This window comes from Heterodontus francisci, chromosome 5, assembly GCF_036365525.1.
Source record: "Heterodontus francisci isolate sHetFra1 chromosome 5, sHetFra1.hap1, whole genome shotgun sequence".
Taxonomy (NCBI): domain Eukaryota; kingdom Metazoa; phylum Chordata; class Chondrichthyes; order Heterodontiformes; family Heterodontidae; genus Heterodontus; species Heterodontus francisci.
Genome location: NC_090375.1, coordinates 82,535,221 through 82,550,896, shown reverse-complemented (window position 1 = coordinate 82,550,896; position 15,676 = coordinate 82,535,221). Strand labels below are relative to the sequence as shown.

General features: G+C 41.4%; 1 protein-coding gene across 1 annotated transcript in view; it reads left to right on the top strand.

Moving 5' to 3' along the window:
• smchd1 (structural maintenance of chromosomes flexible hinge domain containing 1) overlaps positions 1-15,676 on the top strand; it is a 268,185-nt gene that overhangs the window by 83,887 nt on the left and 168,622 nt on the right. The window contains exons 20-24 of the mRNA XM_068031705.1: positions 715-859; positions 4,610-4,709; positions 5,657-5,729; positions 8,986-9,125; positions 13,929-14,063. Of these exons, the coding sequence (XP_067887806.1) occupies positions 715-859; positions 4,610-4,709; positions 5,657-5,729; positions 8,986-9,125; positions 13,929-14,063 (593 nt within the window). The remainder of the gene's footprint in view (positions 1-714; positions 860-4,609; positions 4,710-5,656; positions 5,730-8,985; positions 9,126-13,928; positions 14,064-15,676) is intronic.

The window sequence follows — 15,676 nt, the reverse complement described above, 5'->3', positions numbered from 1 at the left end:
AAGAAGGCAGCTCCATCATCTTCCCTTGGGCAATTGGGGATGGGCAATAAATGCTGGCTTAGCCAGCAATGCCCGCTTCTTGTGAATGGACAAAAAAATGGTTCATTCATTTGCCATTCTTTTGCTATCATGCATTTGAAGATGAATGACTGTGTGTGGCAGCAGGGCTAGTGTAGGAACTGACAAGCCAGCTAACTGTCAAAGTTGTACAGTATTCATGTCTATACAGATTTTTTTTAAATTGCAATTGGCTGAACTAGGGGATTCCTTGATTTTGGTGGAACTTTCTAATGTTTACCTAGATCTCTTGATTTATATTTATCAGTTGATAATTTTAGGCCAAAATGTAAAGTTAAATTGGTTAATACAGGATTTATTTTGAATTGAATTCAAATTCTCAGACTGAGAATTTGATGGGGGTTGAAATTCTGTTGTCTGGGTTATTGGTCCAGATTTCTGGCTTACTAATTTAGTAACATAACTGCTATATTACTGTTCCCTTAATGTCTGTACTTGCCATGTTACTGTATTAAAACTTGGATTTTTTAAACTTAATTTTAATTATTCAAATTTTGATCATTCGAGTTAAGGCTTACATACTTGGAGCTTACTTACTGATGGGGATTTTCTGTTTTCTAATAGTTAACACATTTTTTAAAGTTTTTGGCTGAGATTGAAATTGAGATTAATCTAGTATATATTTTTTTTGTTAAGAGGGAAAACCTGATAGATTTACAGTTGGATTGTTGGATCCTCCATTTCGCATTGCAGTGCCTTTCAACATTCCTCTAGACTTACAAGATGAATTTGGGCATTCTACACAACCATCTTCTGTTATCAAGCCAATTGTGGAGGCAAGGTATTGTGGATATCAGTTTGCAATGTATTACAGAAGAGCATTTGGTGACATTTTTATGATACCCTCTCCATTTTTCTTGCCCTCACCTCTAAGTAGTACAACATTTTATTCAACGTTTTACCTTCATTTTGGTGTTCAGGTTTCATACTATTAAGTCAAACATTTTACAAGTTTGATCATATTGATGGTCTTTACATATCTGCTGAAGAATTTAAAATGTAGCACATAAATAAAATGCACTAAATTTGTAGCTGATCATTTACCCTCCAAAGTTAAAAGAAAATCCTTCTCCAGTTAATTTTTTCCCATGTTAAGTCACTTTCACATTTGAAACCTGAATTTTAATCAGAAGAAGAATGTTTCCTAGCTGTACAAGTATTTTGTATGCGTTTGTACATTTTTAATCCAGTTGCCAATAGATTACCGTAAAACTCTCTCTACTTGGCAAGTTCACTTAGAAAAAACCACAGGTGGCTGCTGGGGGAATTGGGATGCTGCTTTAATATTTTTCAGGCAGGATAGAGTAAGCTTTGACTTTGAATTTAACCTTGCTGTACAGTTTTACCCATTTATTTGCCACACACTTAGTTGTAGTTCCTGTTTTAATGTAACCATTTCCAAAGTCGTCTTTACCTCGTGTTTCCAATTATGAAAAGTTAATTTTATGTATTGTAATTCCTGCTTGTATGCAACTGTGACACAAAATTCTGCTTTAATGAGACTTGCCGCCTTTGGCTGAGGCTTTCACCTTTCAGTCTGATTAAGTTTGGTGATCAGTTTGCTTAAGAATAAATTTGAACTATTAATGTGTGTTTGAGGGTGAATGCAAGTTAAATTTCAAGATGGCTGAATTAAAATAAAAGTGCAATGGCTTGTTGCAGCGCAAGAGAGTCTTTGTTTTGAACGGTTTGAAGGAATTGATTCAAAAGTTGTGCAGAAGCATGGCATTCCTGAATCTCTGGTTTCTAGAATTCTGAAAAGAAAGTGTAGATCTTGAAGGATTGGGGAAGACTTGAGACCTGGGATATGAAGAAAATATGTAAGTAAGATGGCCAATGATGAAGCACTGCCAAGATGGTTAATTAGAAAACAGTTTAAAAAAGCCTGTTTGATTGCTGTCTGTTGAAAGCTGAAGATTACTAAATAACTTAGCATAGAAAGCTTTGAAGCTTCAAATGGATTTCTGTGCTGGAAAGTGAGTTTTAAATCTTGTTTTAAAAAATGCTGTTTGAAAAAGTGGGCAGTTTGCTTGGTTATTTGCAGAATATCCACATGAGTACACTTAGTTACATTGAGACCCTTCCTGATGAAGCCTTTGAAAAAAATCAGGCAAGGTGAATGATGGCAGAGTGAGAAGAATGCCTTACTTTGTTGTGTACCAACCAAAAACGTTTGCACAAGGTGAAGACGCTCATGAGGAAAAGCAAGAACATAAGAACAAAAGTAGCCCATTTAGCCCCTTAAGCATGTTCTGCCATTTAGTTGGATCATGGCCGATCTGTTTCTTAACTCCATCTGCTTGCCTTCGTTCCATAACCCTTAATACCTTTACCCAACAAAAATCCGTCAGCATCAATTGCAGATTTGAAATTGTCAGTTGATCTAGCCTCAACAGCTTTGTCAGGGAGTGTGTTCCGGATTTCCACTACCCTTTGCGTGAAGAAGTGTTTTTTAATGTCGTTCCTGAATGACCTCACTAATATTAAGATTATGCCTCCTCTCGCATCAGAGGAAATAGTTTTTTTTCTCTCTCTCACTCACTCGCTCACATTCGCACCCTCGCTCCCTTTCCCCCTATACTTGAATTATCGTAGATATTTTAATTAAATCACCCATTAATATTTATGTTCAAGGGAATACAAGCCTAGATTATTGAACCAGCCCTCATAATTAATCCCTTTTAGCACCAGCGCCATTCTGGTAAATCTGCATTGTATCCCCTCCAAGGTCATATCACCTTCCTGAGATGCGATATGTTAACTGAATACCATACTCTAGATGGGGTCCAACCAGAGCTCTCTATAGCTGTAAATTCCATCCCTTGTATTTAACAGAATGATACCTACACTCCAAGCAATTTGTCACCATCGACGTCAGTCGCTCGAAATGAGGGTGATGACTGCCTGAGTTCATGATTTGTGTGTCCTCGGGTGACTCAGCAGGCCAATCCTGGGATCATAGATCTTTGCGCAGAGAGGATAAGTGTTGCCCTGGAGGAGGTGGGGGTGGGGGGTTCGGGTTCTCGAACCAGGGTCCTGTGCGCTCTCCTGCTTTCGCGCTTCTCTGCAGCTGAGTTTATACGGTCGGTTTCCAACTGTTGTGGCTTGTTGATGAGGCATCGCCACGTGCTTAGCTGCAAGTTCCTCCCGTGCACTGATGTCAGATTTTCAGTGAGGCCTTCAGAGTGTCCTTAAAAAATTTTTTCTCTCTCCTCCTTGAGATTGGGTGCCATTCTTAAGAGGATCTTCTTCGAAAGCTGATTATCTGCCATTTGGATGCGATGTCCAGTCAGTGGGGCTGATTTCACATGATCATGGTTGCCATGCTAGTGGAATTGGCTTCAGTGAGGGTGCCTGTCTTCCTATGTGACTTTGAGTATCCTGCAGAGACACCTCTTGTGAAAATTCTCCAGCCTTTGGTAGGTGACCCAAGTGTGTCTGCCATATATGGTGACAACAACAGGGTTGTAGACTAAAGTCTTTGTCCTCTTATGGAGATCTCTGTTGAAGACATGGTTATGCAGTTTTTGGAAGGCTGTGCTGGCGTAGCCAATTCTGTGCAAGATCTCATTTGATGATGACCTTTTGAGAAAGGTGGCTGCTGAGATATGGGAAGGGTTCAATGACTTCTAAAGTCTCCTCATCAATAACAATAGCTGGAGATGTAGATGCTTGTCTGGGGGAGGGCTGGTGGAGGTTTTTGGTTTTGCTAATGTTGAGAGACCAACCCTTTCATCTGCAGAGTTGAAGAGGTTGGGGGTGGTCTGAATGTCACTTGCAGTGTGGGTCACAACTGTTCAGTCATCGCCATATTGCAAGCCGTGAATGAGCTGGAGAGTCATTTTAGTCTTGGCTCACGGCCTGTTAAGATTGAAAAGCTTCCCGTTGAGTCTGAACTCAATTATGACCCTTCGTTGAAGTTGGTCACTATTGAGTTCCAAGACCAGGCTGAGGTAAATAGTGAAGAGAGTTGACGCATTCATACAGCCTTGTTTGACACTCGTTCGGATATGTAAGCGCTCGATCTCCAATCCAGTACAAATGACGGTTGCTGTCACCGTCCTGCAACTCTTGCATGACAGTATAACATTTTTCTGGAGATCCAAGTGTCTAGAGGACTTTCCAAAGAGCTTACGAATTACAAAACATACAAATTATGAAGCGAGATTACACCAACTGCATTTCTTGAGATTTAGTAGGTTAAGGGATGATTTGATGGAAGTTGAGGGAAAAACAGGTGTATGATGTTAGTTCAGCCATGATCTGGTTGGAGGAAAAGGCTTGAGAGGCTAAATAGCCCACTCCTGTTGCTATGTTCATAATAAATTGGGCAAGTCATTCATAGTCTAGGAATAGGAAGAATGTTGAGACCTTCCAAAGTGCTGCTTTAATCTGACCTAGGAATGCTTGTTGATACTGTGTGTCTAAAACTACAATTGTTCCATCCCTTAACATTAACATCCTTCATTTTGATCTGGTTTATAGTTTTTGTACGGAATGTAATCCTTTCTAATTTAAATCTACCTTGCAGTGGATTAGAGCTGCGCTATGAAGCCTTTGTGGCAAAAGGAACAAGTTTCATCATTAAAGGTGTAACAGCCAGGGGTCCTGTGACCAACTGCCAAGGCAAGGTATGTTTAATTATAATAAATCCTCTAAAATTTGTATAGTTTTCATTCTACATTTTAACCTTTTTCTTTACCTGTTGCATGCAGATAAGTATGATTGTCCTGACACGTAAGGCTAACTATGGTGCCAATCTCGATTTATTCTTGATTTTGCTTTATATTTCTATTCTCCATGTAATCTGTTGACACCAGTAAATGGAGTGGCTGCAAGTCAATAATTTCTGTACTGCTTTTGTAACATGGAATAACCTTACTAAATTTCAGTCTGGAAATAGTGTTAGAGTGGAATTGATTAAAATGAACCACTCAATGCTCGGGTCTGTTCCAATCATCAAAAGGTTTATTTTACACCAGTGAGGAGTAAGACGCTGGGCTTACCATGCGCTTCTCCACTGAACAAAGAAAAATCCACAATGGATATACAGTTACTCAGCCCATCCCGGCTGGACACAATCCAATCATAACGGTTATTGATTACATACATTACATTCATTACCAATAAAATTACTAATTAGGTATCATCTGGTTGTGGGGATAGCTCGTGGTACGCCCCTGACCATCTCAGGATGTTTACCAGGCCCCCTTATCAACTGTCCTTGAGTCTTCACAATGAATCTTTCTACCTCTGTCAGGCCAGCTTTCCTAGCTGCTTTGTGCACTCTGCAATTAGACAGAGCAGCGGGTCTTATGCACTGATATGAGGGGCCCTCTTTGGTCAGCCTAATTGCCTGTGCTAAGCAGTACCATGCTCAAGGCTGCAAGCTAATTAACTTGTCCCACAATGCCTTGGGTTAAATACTTCATTTTTTAACGATATGTGGCTACACTTACATCATGTATATATGTGTATATTTATTTACCGGAATCGGCCACAATTTTTCTCCCTACAAATAGTATCAAGTATGCATATGTTATTGTTATTGACTTATTGTTGAATTATTTCTTTATAGAACTTCACTCTTAAAGTAATCTTACCTGGATTGAAAGAGGATTCACAAACGTTAAAAATTAGGCTTTTGCCTGGTAAGTTCCTAAGTTCCACAGATTGATATACATTTATAAAATCTTTATTGATACATTCTTCTGGCACAATTTGCAAGTGACAACAGAAACATTTTTTTGTGCATTTGTAAAATTTGAGGGAAGGGATGGCAAATGTTCATCCTGGAGTTTAGTTACTAGTGGTGTACCGCAAGGATCTGTTTTGGGGCCACTGCTGTTTGTCATTTTTATAAACGATCAGGAGGAGGGTGTAGAAGGGTGGGTTAGTAAATTTGCAGATGACACTAAGGTCGGTGGAGTTGTGGATAGTGCAGAAGGATGTTGTGGGGTACAGAGGGACATAGATAGGCTGCAGAGCTGGGCTGAGAGATGGCAAATGGAGTTTAATGCGGAAAAGTGCGAGGTGATTCACTTTGGAAGGAATAACAGGAATGCAGAGTACTGGGCTAATGGGAAGATTCTTGGTAGTGTAGATGAACAGAGAGATCTTGGTGTCCAGGTGCATAAATCCCTGAAGGTTGCTACCCAGGTTAATAGGGCTGTTAAGAAGGCATATGGTGTGTTAGCTTTTATTAGTAGGGGGATCGAGTTTCGGAGCCACGAGGTCATGCTGCAGCTGTACAAAACTCTGGTGAGACCGCACCTGGAGTATTGCGCGCAGTTCTGGTCACCGCATTATAGGAAGGATGTGGAAGCTATGGAAAGGGTGCAGAGGAGATTTACTAGGATGTTGCCTGGTATGGAGGGAAGGTCTTACGAGGAAAGGCTGAGGGACTTGAGGTTGTTTTTGTTGGAGAGAAGGAGGAGGAGAGGTGACTTAATAGAGACATATAAGATAATCAGAGGGTTGGATAGGGTGGATAGTGAGAGTCTTTTTCCTCGGATGGTGATGGCAAACACGAGGGGACATAGCTTTAAGTTGAGGGGTGATAGATATAGGACAGATGTCAGAGGTAGTTTCTTTACTCAGAGAGTAGTAGGGGCGTGGAACGCCCTGCCTGCAGCAGTAGTAGACTCGCCAACTTTAAGGGCATTTAAGTGGTCATTGGATAGACATATGGATGAAAATGGAATAGTGTAGGTCAGATGGTTTCACAGGTCGGCGCAACATCGAGGGCCGAAGGGCCTGTACTGCGCTGTAATGTTCTAATTCTAATTCTAAAAGCTTAATAGTTGGAAAGAGCTATACTGTACTGGTTGTTTATGTATTGGGAGTCAGGAGGGTAATTGCAAAGCCTACCTGCCACATTCAAACATGTTCCTGAAACACTGAATGAAACAGATTTCTTGCACATGATCTCCTTAATGCAGCACTTTCATCCTTTTCCAGTACAATTGATCCATAATACTTTACTAATGATCTACAAAGAGAAGTAAGAACCGATATACAGAATTGTTTGACTCTGTTTCAAGAATTATTGTAGATATAATTGTTATGTTTGCAAGTTCAACAGCATAATAAAATTCACCTGGTTTCTTAAGGATAACATTTTGATAAATTGTATGTTTAGGCCCCCAACACAACTCTGATTCTGTTTACATAGCTTTGTTGCTAATTTTTCTTTGGAATTTAGAAAAGGAAGCCCGAAGCAGTTCTTCAATTTTGTTGTGATCTAAACATAAGAGTCTCCAACAGAGTCAGTATTACAAAATCTCCCTCACTATTGACCTGCATCAGATGCCTGAAGAGTTATTGGCACTCTTTTGAAACGAGCAATGCAGATTCAAAATAACATCCCAGTGTGCAACCTGCCAGCAGAACACTATGTAGTGCATTGAAAATGAAAGCCATTGCCTTGAGAAATACAATTTCCAACAAGAGAGAATCGAACCATCTCCCCTTGACATTCAACAGCATTACCATCGCTGAATTCCCCACTATCACCATCCTAGGGGTTACCATTGACCAGAAACTGAACTGGAGTAGCCATATAAATACTGTGGCTACAAGAGCAGGTCAGAGGCTAGGAATCCTGCAGCGAGTAAATCATCTCCTGACTCCCCAAAGCCTGTCCACCATCTACAAAGCACAAGTCGGGAGTGTGATGGAATACTCTCCACTTGCCTGGATGGGTGCAGCTCCAGCAACACTCAAGAAGCTCGACACCATTCAGGATAAAGCAGCCTGCTTGATTGGTACCCTATCCACAAACATTCACTTCCTCCATCACCGATGCACAGTGGCAGCAGTGTGTACCATCTACAAGATGCACTGCAGCAACATACCAAGGCTCCTTCGACAGCACCTTCCAAGCCCACGACCTCCACCAACTAGAAGGACAAGGGCAGCAAATGCATAGGAACACCACCACCTGCAAGTTCCCCTCCAAGTCACACACCATCCTGACTTGGAACTATGTCGCCATTCCTTCACTGCTGGGTCAAAATCCTGGAACTCCCTTCCTAACGGCACTGTGGGTGTACCTACCTCACATGGACTGCAGCAGTTCAAAAGGCGGCTCACCACCACCTTCTTGAGGGCAATTAGGGATAGGCAATAAATGCTGGCCCAGCCAGCGATGCTCACATCCCATAAATGAATTTTAAAAAAAAAGTATCAGACATTTTGCACAGTAAAATAAATTGTTGTATATCTTGTGCTTGTCAGTATGCATATTCTGAATGATGGATTTTCTAACATAATTTTTTTTTTTTAAATAGAGGTTTTTAAAAGTTTAAGATGGAGTCTGGAAAGTCAGATCTGTTAACATGTAAAAGTGTATCATTGATTTACACACTCTTTGAAAGAGCTGGTACAGACTTGATAGGCCGAATGGCCTCTTCGTGTTGGACTATTGCAATTGAAACGTTTCAATCTTAAAGCGGTAATGCTTTTGCTGCCCAGTACTTCTGTGGGTAGATGCTACCCAATGTAGTACTGAGCCAGGCAACTGATTAGATTTTTCATCTTGCTAGTGACTTGACTAGGCAAAAGGCAACAGTAGGATTGTTGCATTTTAACCTCAAGGCCTCAGGCTAGAAAGAAAAATAATCAGCCAAATTTACCACAGCTTGCTATCTAGTGATGCCTGCTGTAAAGTGCTTTTGTGTACATGTCTGGTTTAAAAAAAATCTGGCCTGATTGTAACTGTCTTGCAAAATTAAATAGCCTCGTTTAGATTCTGCTGTAAAGAATGATCATTATGATAAGGTCCTGGTGAGCTTTTGCTGTCTGTGGCTTAGCTCAGCACCTACAGCCAAGGAAGAGAGCATTTAAGAGGGATGGACAAAAGAAGTCCTTGTTGATGCAGAAGCCCTAATACTGTGTTTATTCCAGGCCCACCACGTGAGCTGAGGATAAAGCCAGATTCTAATAAAGTAGTTATTGAAAATGGAACCACTTACCCGTTCCAAGCTGAGGTGCTAGATGAAGCAGGGAATGTTACTGCCCAGCCTAAGTTGGTGGTTCATTGTAAGGTAAATATAATCTCTCACATTTGAACAACTGTTCTTGCTGTTTTTTTTAGTTGCCATTATCTCTGTCCTCCCTCAGCATCTTCCTCTCCATTATTTTCATAATGCATCAGTTTATCAAGGAATTGTATATTAGTTAAATAAAAGCAAAATACTGCGGATGCTGGAAATCAAACAAAAACAAGAAATGCTGGATTCACTCAGCAGGTCTGGCAGCATCTGTGGAAAGAGAAGCAGAGTTAACGTTTCGGGTCAGTGACCCTTCTTCGTTCCGAAGAAGGGTCACTGACCCGAAACGTTAACTCTGCAGAAGGGTCACTGACCCGAAACGTTAACTCTGCTTCTCTTTCCACAGATGCTGCCAGACCTGCTGAGTGAATCCAGCATTTCTTGTGATTGTATATTAGTTGTTTGATTCCTTTTATAGTAATGTTGAAATGAAAGCAGGCAACTTCATAATATTTAAATGGCCAACTCACTTCCCCCGAGTGAATTGGTCACCCCCCCCCTCATCACATCTCCATTCAAATGAGAAGTGGACGGGTTCAAGGTGGGTTGGGATCCTGTTTTAGATTTTTTTGCATTTTAACCTCTGACATGACTCTCATTTTTGGGAGTTAAGATTCAGCCCCCAGTGTCAGTCAGTCTGTCTGTCCCCTAGTCAGTTACAGCAGAAGTCAGATGTGAAACAAAGCTTCCTATAAAACTCCTACTACATAGAACCAGCAAGTGGTGACGAAATGTGTGGAAAAGTTCATTTTGCCAAACTTGCCTTTCTTGTCTGTTGCCAATTAGTTATATTTACTATTATTATAAGATTGCAGAAAGTGTTTAAATATAAATTAGACTCATCCAAATTTTTACGAACAGGAAAAGGCCATTAGGCTCAACAGTTCATTGGGCGGCGCAGTGGTTAGCACCGCAGCCTCACAGCTCCAGTGACCCGGGTTCAATTCTGGATACTGCCTGTGTGGAGTTTGCAAGTTCTCCCTGTGTCTGCGTGGGTTTTCGCTGGGTGCTCCGGTTTCCTCCCACATGCCAAAGACTTGCAGGTTGATAGGTAAATTGGCCATTATCAGTTGCCCCTAGTGTAGGTAGGTGGTAGGGAAATATAGGGACAGACAGGTGGGGATGTGGTAGGAATATGGGATTAGTGTAGCATTAGTACAAATGGGTGGTTGATGGTCGGCACAGACTCGGTGGGCCGAAGGGCCTGTTTCAGTGCTGTATCTATAAAACTAAAAACTAAAACTAAAAAAACTTTTTTTGGAAGCATTAATGCATTTTTAGCTTTTTAGATATCTTTTTACATCGCTAAACTCATGTTGTGGATAACTTGAATTTTGTTTTCCTGATGTGATATTTAGGACAGCGCAGTAGTTTTCAAATTTATAGTCCGCTTGCTACATCCAAATTGTTTGTTATAACAAATAGTAAAATTTTGTGCAATATTTTGACATACGTGGCTGCAAAGAGTAAAACAAAGTATTTGAAAATGCTACAAAATAAAGTGGTTGCATAAAGATTTGAAATATATAGTAGCGATGGGAGAAGAAGCATTCAGTTTGTAGAAGTAGAATTTGATATTATCTTCGAGATGCAGTAAACTGTTGTCATCAGCATATACCCAAAGTTAGCGCCATGGAATATAAACAAAGGTAGCCCATTAACAGGAGGAAGGTGCGATTTGTTAAAATTGGTATGTTCATCTGCCTTAACTGGATCTTAGCTGATTCAAGAAAAGTTGAACCAAATTCTATACTCGACTAATTTAGAATAGTTGAAATTGTATAGTTTGTACTTTGGATTTCTCTGCTTCATCAAGTGTTTAAAAAGAATAGTACTATGAGTCGAGATTGAGTCTATTCACTGCAATCCCGTTTGCAGAAGTACACTGTTGGATTCGAAGAGTCAAAATAGAGGGAAAAAATTGCCAGAATAATGGTCTGTAGCTGGTGTACTTGGTATGCTTTGAGGACAGAACATATAGTTTACCTGGCAATCTATTGGTGGGTAGCATGAGACTATGGTAGCTATGTGTCTAGTCTGCACATTTCAAAATGACATCGAGCCACATTATGTGGTTTCACCAACTAATACAATAAAACTTGGGTAAAATGATTCATTATTTTTAGCTTGCAGGTTTCAAAACTTGAATTTATGTTTGAATCAAAAGCTGAATTCTTGTAAATTTAACTTGCAGACCAGCAAATTTGCTTTGACTGTGTTGTCCTGTTGATGGATTGTCCTGTTGAATGCTTGGGTCAATCTGGACAGTTCTAAAGAAGGATCACAGTGGCGCAGTGGTTAGCACTGAAGCCTCACAGCTCCAGCGACCCGGGTTCAATTCTGGGTACTGCCTGTGTGGAGTTTGCAAGTTCTCCCTGTGTCTGCGTGGGTTTTCTCCGGGTGCTCCAGTTTCCTCCCACAAGCCAAAAGACTTGCAGGTTGGCAGGTAAATTGGCCGTTATAAATTGCCCCTAGTATAGGTAGGTGGTAGGGAAATATAGGGACAGGTGGGGATGTTTGGTAGGAATATGGGATTAGTGTAGGATTAGTATATATATGGGTGGTTAATGGTCGGCACAGACTCGGTGGGCCGAAGGGCCTGTTTCAGTGCTGTATCTCTAAACTAAACTAAAACATGAACTTGTTCTCTCTCTCCATCTAGTTCTCCTTCTGCCAGCCTGGTAGTCGTATGGTACAATGATAATGGATTTGTTGACTAATCAAGGCAATCAATCTGTCTTTCAATTAGCCCACAAAACTGCCAGACATGAGCCTACCGTGGTGAAATGCTTTGGGACCCATAGGTCCAAATTTGCCTGATGCTCCCAAGAATGCTGCACTTGCCATATGTTATGTCTCAAATTATTCATATGCTGTATTCCAAATTTTCTGATAGAGATCTATCTAATTTGCTTTTGAAGCAATCAGTACTATCTGTTTCCATCATTTCCCAAGGGGAGTTTTTTCCCTAGATTTACCACTCACTGACTGAAATAATGTTTCCATAGATTGCTTTGATTCTCCCCTGCCTCAGGTTCTGGCCATGCCCTCTAATTCTAATATTCTGGACAAATGAAGCAGCAAGACTGGACAACATTCAGGCTTGGGCTGATAAGTGCCAGGCAATGACTGTCTCCAACAAAAGAGAATCTAACCATCTCTCCTTGACATTTAATGGCTGAATCCCCCACCATTAACATCCTGGGGGGGTTACCATTGACCAGAAACTTAACTGGACAAACTATATAAATACTGTGGCTACAAGAGCAGGTCAGAGACTGGGCATTCTGCAGTGAATAAGCTGGGATAGATAGATTTTTGGTCTTGCGGGGAAATCAAGGGAAATGGGGAGTGGGCAGGAAAGTGGAATTGACGCCCAAGATCAGTCATGATTGTATTGAATGGCAGAGCAGCCTTGATGGGCCATATGGTCTACTCCTGCTCTTATTTCTTGTGTTCTTGCGTAACTCACCTCCTGACTCTCCAAAACCTGTCCACCATCTACAAGGCGCAAGTCAGGAGTGTGATGGAATACTCTCCACTTGGCGTGGATGACTGCAGCTTCAACAACACTCAATAAGCTTGACACCATTCAGGACAAAGTAGCCCGCTTGATTGGCACCCCATCCACCACCTTCAACCTTCACTCTCTCCACCACTGACTAACAGTGGTAGCAGTATGTACCATCTACAAGATGCACTGCGACAACTCACCAGGCCTCCTTCGACAGCACCTAGTAGGAGGAAGAACACCACCACCTGCAAATTCCCCTCCAAGCCACATACTGTCCTGACTTGGAAATATATCACTCTCCTTCAAATCCTGGAACTCCCTCCTTAACAGCACTGTGGGTGTACCCGCACCGGATGGACTGCGGCAGTTCAAGAAGGCAGCTCATCACCACCTTCTCGAGGGTAATTAGGGATGAACAACAATGCTGGCCTTGCCAGCGACCCTCACATCCCATGAAAGCAAATTAGGATCCCGAAAATGCCAATTATATGACCATCAAGAGTACTAGTTAGCTCCATAATAGGGTGCAGGAGTGAAGATAATTGGGCGTGAAATTTGTTATTGAGTTAACAAAAGGTAAATTGATAAATTAAGTAAAAATCTTGGAGACAGAATAGACTAGAAGCAATAATGCTGGAAACAGTAATATTGATATATAGAGAGGTGTATAGATTGGCATTATTCATCTGACAAAGAAACCATTCAGTATTTGAGTTGTTTCAGTTTCCATGTGTAAGCTGAAAACTTCAGTGAAAGGATGGGAAGCTTCTTAAGGATCTGAAATTCATGCTATTTTAATGTTCTGGTTGAACTTTGTTTCTTGTGATGTATTTTACAGATCTGTCTATCAAAGTGAGGAAAGTTCTAGTGTATAGAAATTTTTGTTAGCCAAGGTATTAAGGGATGTGGGGCAAAGCAGGGTATGTAAAGTAGGTCGCAGATCAACCATGATCTCATTGAATGACGGAACAGACTTGAGGGGCTAAATGGTCTACTCCTGTACCTATGTTCCAGTTAGTTCTGAATTAGGGCAGGTTTCTACTGCAGGTTCATACCTTTTCTAGAATTTTCTGAATTAAATCATTTTACTTTTGCACACACCACGCAGAAGGTTCCATCATCCTTGACTGGGTTTGAACAGAGAACCAAGAGAGAAAGCTAATTATGTAATTAATGCCTACTCGGGTATTTGAGCTTACACTCCATAACCTAAGTCTCTTACATATCCAGTTCTTGTTTTGACTTCATTAACATGTAATTGTTTGCATGCTGTTTCTTTTCAGTTTCTTGGTGCCCCAAATTTGCCTGTGTATACAGTGGATTGTAGTAGCACTGGTACAGGAATCTTAACTGGACCTGTGATACATGTCCAGAATATTAAGAAGGATCAAACAATAAAAGCAAGAATTGAGATATCGGTAAGAAAATGTTTTTTGGTGATTTGTTAGAAACTGTCTCTAATATATTAATACTTCAAACTGGGGACTGTTTAAATGTTGGTTTGGTGTCTTATCTATTTGCTGCTTTTTCTTTGGGCCTCCTTATCTCGAGAGACAATGGATACGCGCCTGGAGGTGGTCAGTGGTTTGTGAAGCAGCGCCTGGAGTGGCTATAAAGGCCAATTCTGGAGTGACCGGCTCTTCCACAGGTGCTGCAGAGAAATTTGTTTGTCGGGGCTGTTGCACAGTTGGCTCTCCCCTTGCGCCTCTGTCTTTTTTCCTGCCAACTACTAAGTCTCTTCGACTCGCCACAATTTAGCCCTGTCTTTATGGCTGCCCGCCAGCTCTGGCGAATGCTGGCAACTGACTCCCACGACTTGTGATCAATGTCACACGATTTCATGTCGCGTTTGCAGACGTCTTTATAGCGGAGACATGGACGGCCGGTGGGTCTGATACCAGTGGCGAGCTCGCTGTACAATGTGTCTTTGGGGATCCTGCCATCTTCCATGCGGCTCACATGGCCAAGCCATCTCAAGCGCCGCTGACTCAGTAGTGTGTATAAGCTGGGGGTGTTGGCCGCTTCAAGGACTTCTGTGTTGGAGATATAGTCCTGCCACCTGATGCCAAGTATTCTCCGAAGGCAGCGAAGATGGAATGAATTGAGACGTCGCTCTTGGCTGGCATACGTTGTCCAGGCCTCGCTGCCGTAGAGCAAGGTACTGAGGACACAGGCCTGATACACTCGGACTTTTGTGTTCCGTGTCAGTGCGCCATTTTCCCACACTATCTTGGCCAGTCTGGACATAGCAGTGGAAGCCTTACCCATGCGCTTGTTGATTTCTGCATCTAGAGACAGGTTACTGGTGATAGTTGAGCCTATGTAGGTGAACTCTTGAACCACTTCCAGAGCGTGGTCACCAATATTGATGGATGGAGCATTTCTGACATCCTGCCCCATGATGCTGCTTTAAGCCGCGTTAGTGAACTGTTTATATCTATAGTGCGACTAGCTATTCTTGTGGCTGTTTTTTTTTCTGTTGGGCTATTGCCAGTTAAGGGCAGTATAAATTTGACTTTACTAGAGAGATCAGTTTTGCAAAGAAACTAGTGGTGTCTGAAAGACTAGGAGAATGTGGAGTTGAGTTTCACTGAGTTCAGCATTGAAGCACAGTGACATAAATTATACTTGGGTTTAATAACAAGTTGGTGTGTTTGATTTTTAGTAAGCCTTTAAAAGAAAACTGTTAAATATGTGAGGGGAGATGACAGAAGCTTGTAATATGCATTATTTATGCAGTGTTGAATGTTTTGAGTGAAGATTGTGTGTATAGGTCTCTGGCTGTTTGTGCTCAAGCTGAATATTTGAGTGTTAGTAATACTTTGGGGAACTCAATTACATACAGGAGACTGAAGGGTTTCTGGCATACATAATCCAGGAAGCACTTCCCAAATGTGCAACTCCCTCCATCTGGACAGTTAAGGGCAAAGATGTATGGGAACACCATCATCTCCAATCTCCCCTCCAAGTCGCATACTGTCTCCTGACTTGGAACATATATTGCTGTTCCTTCATTGAAGCTGAATCAAAA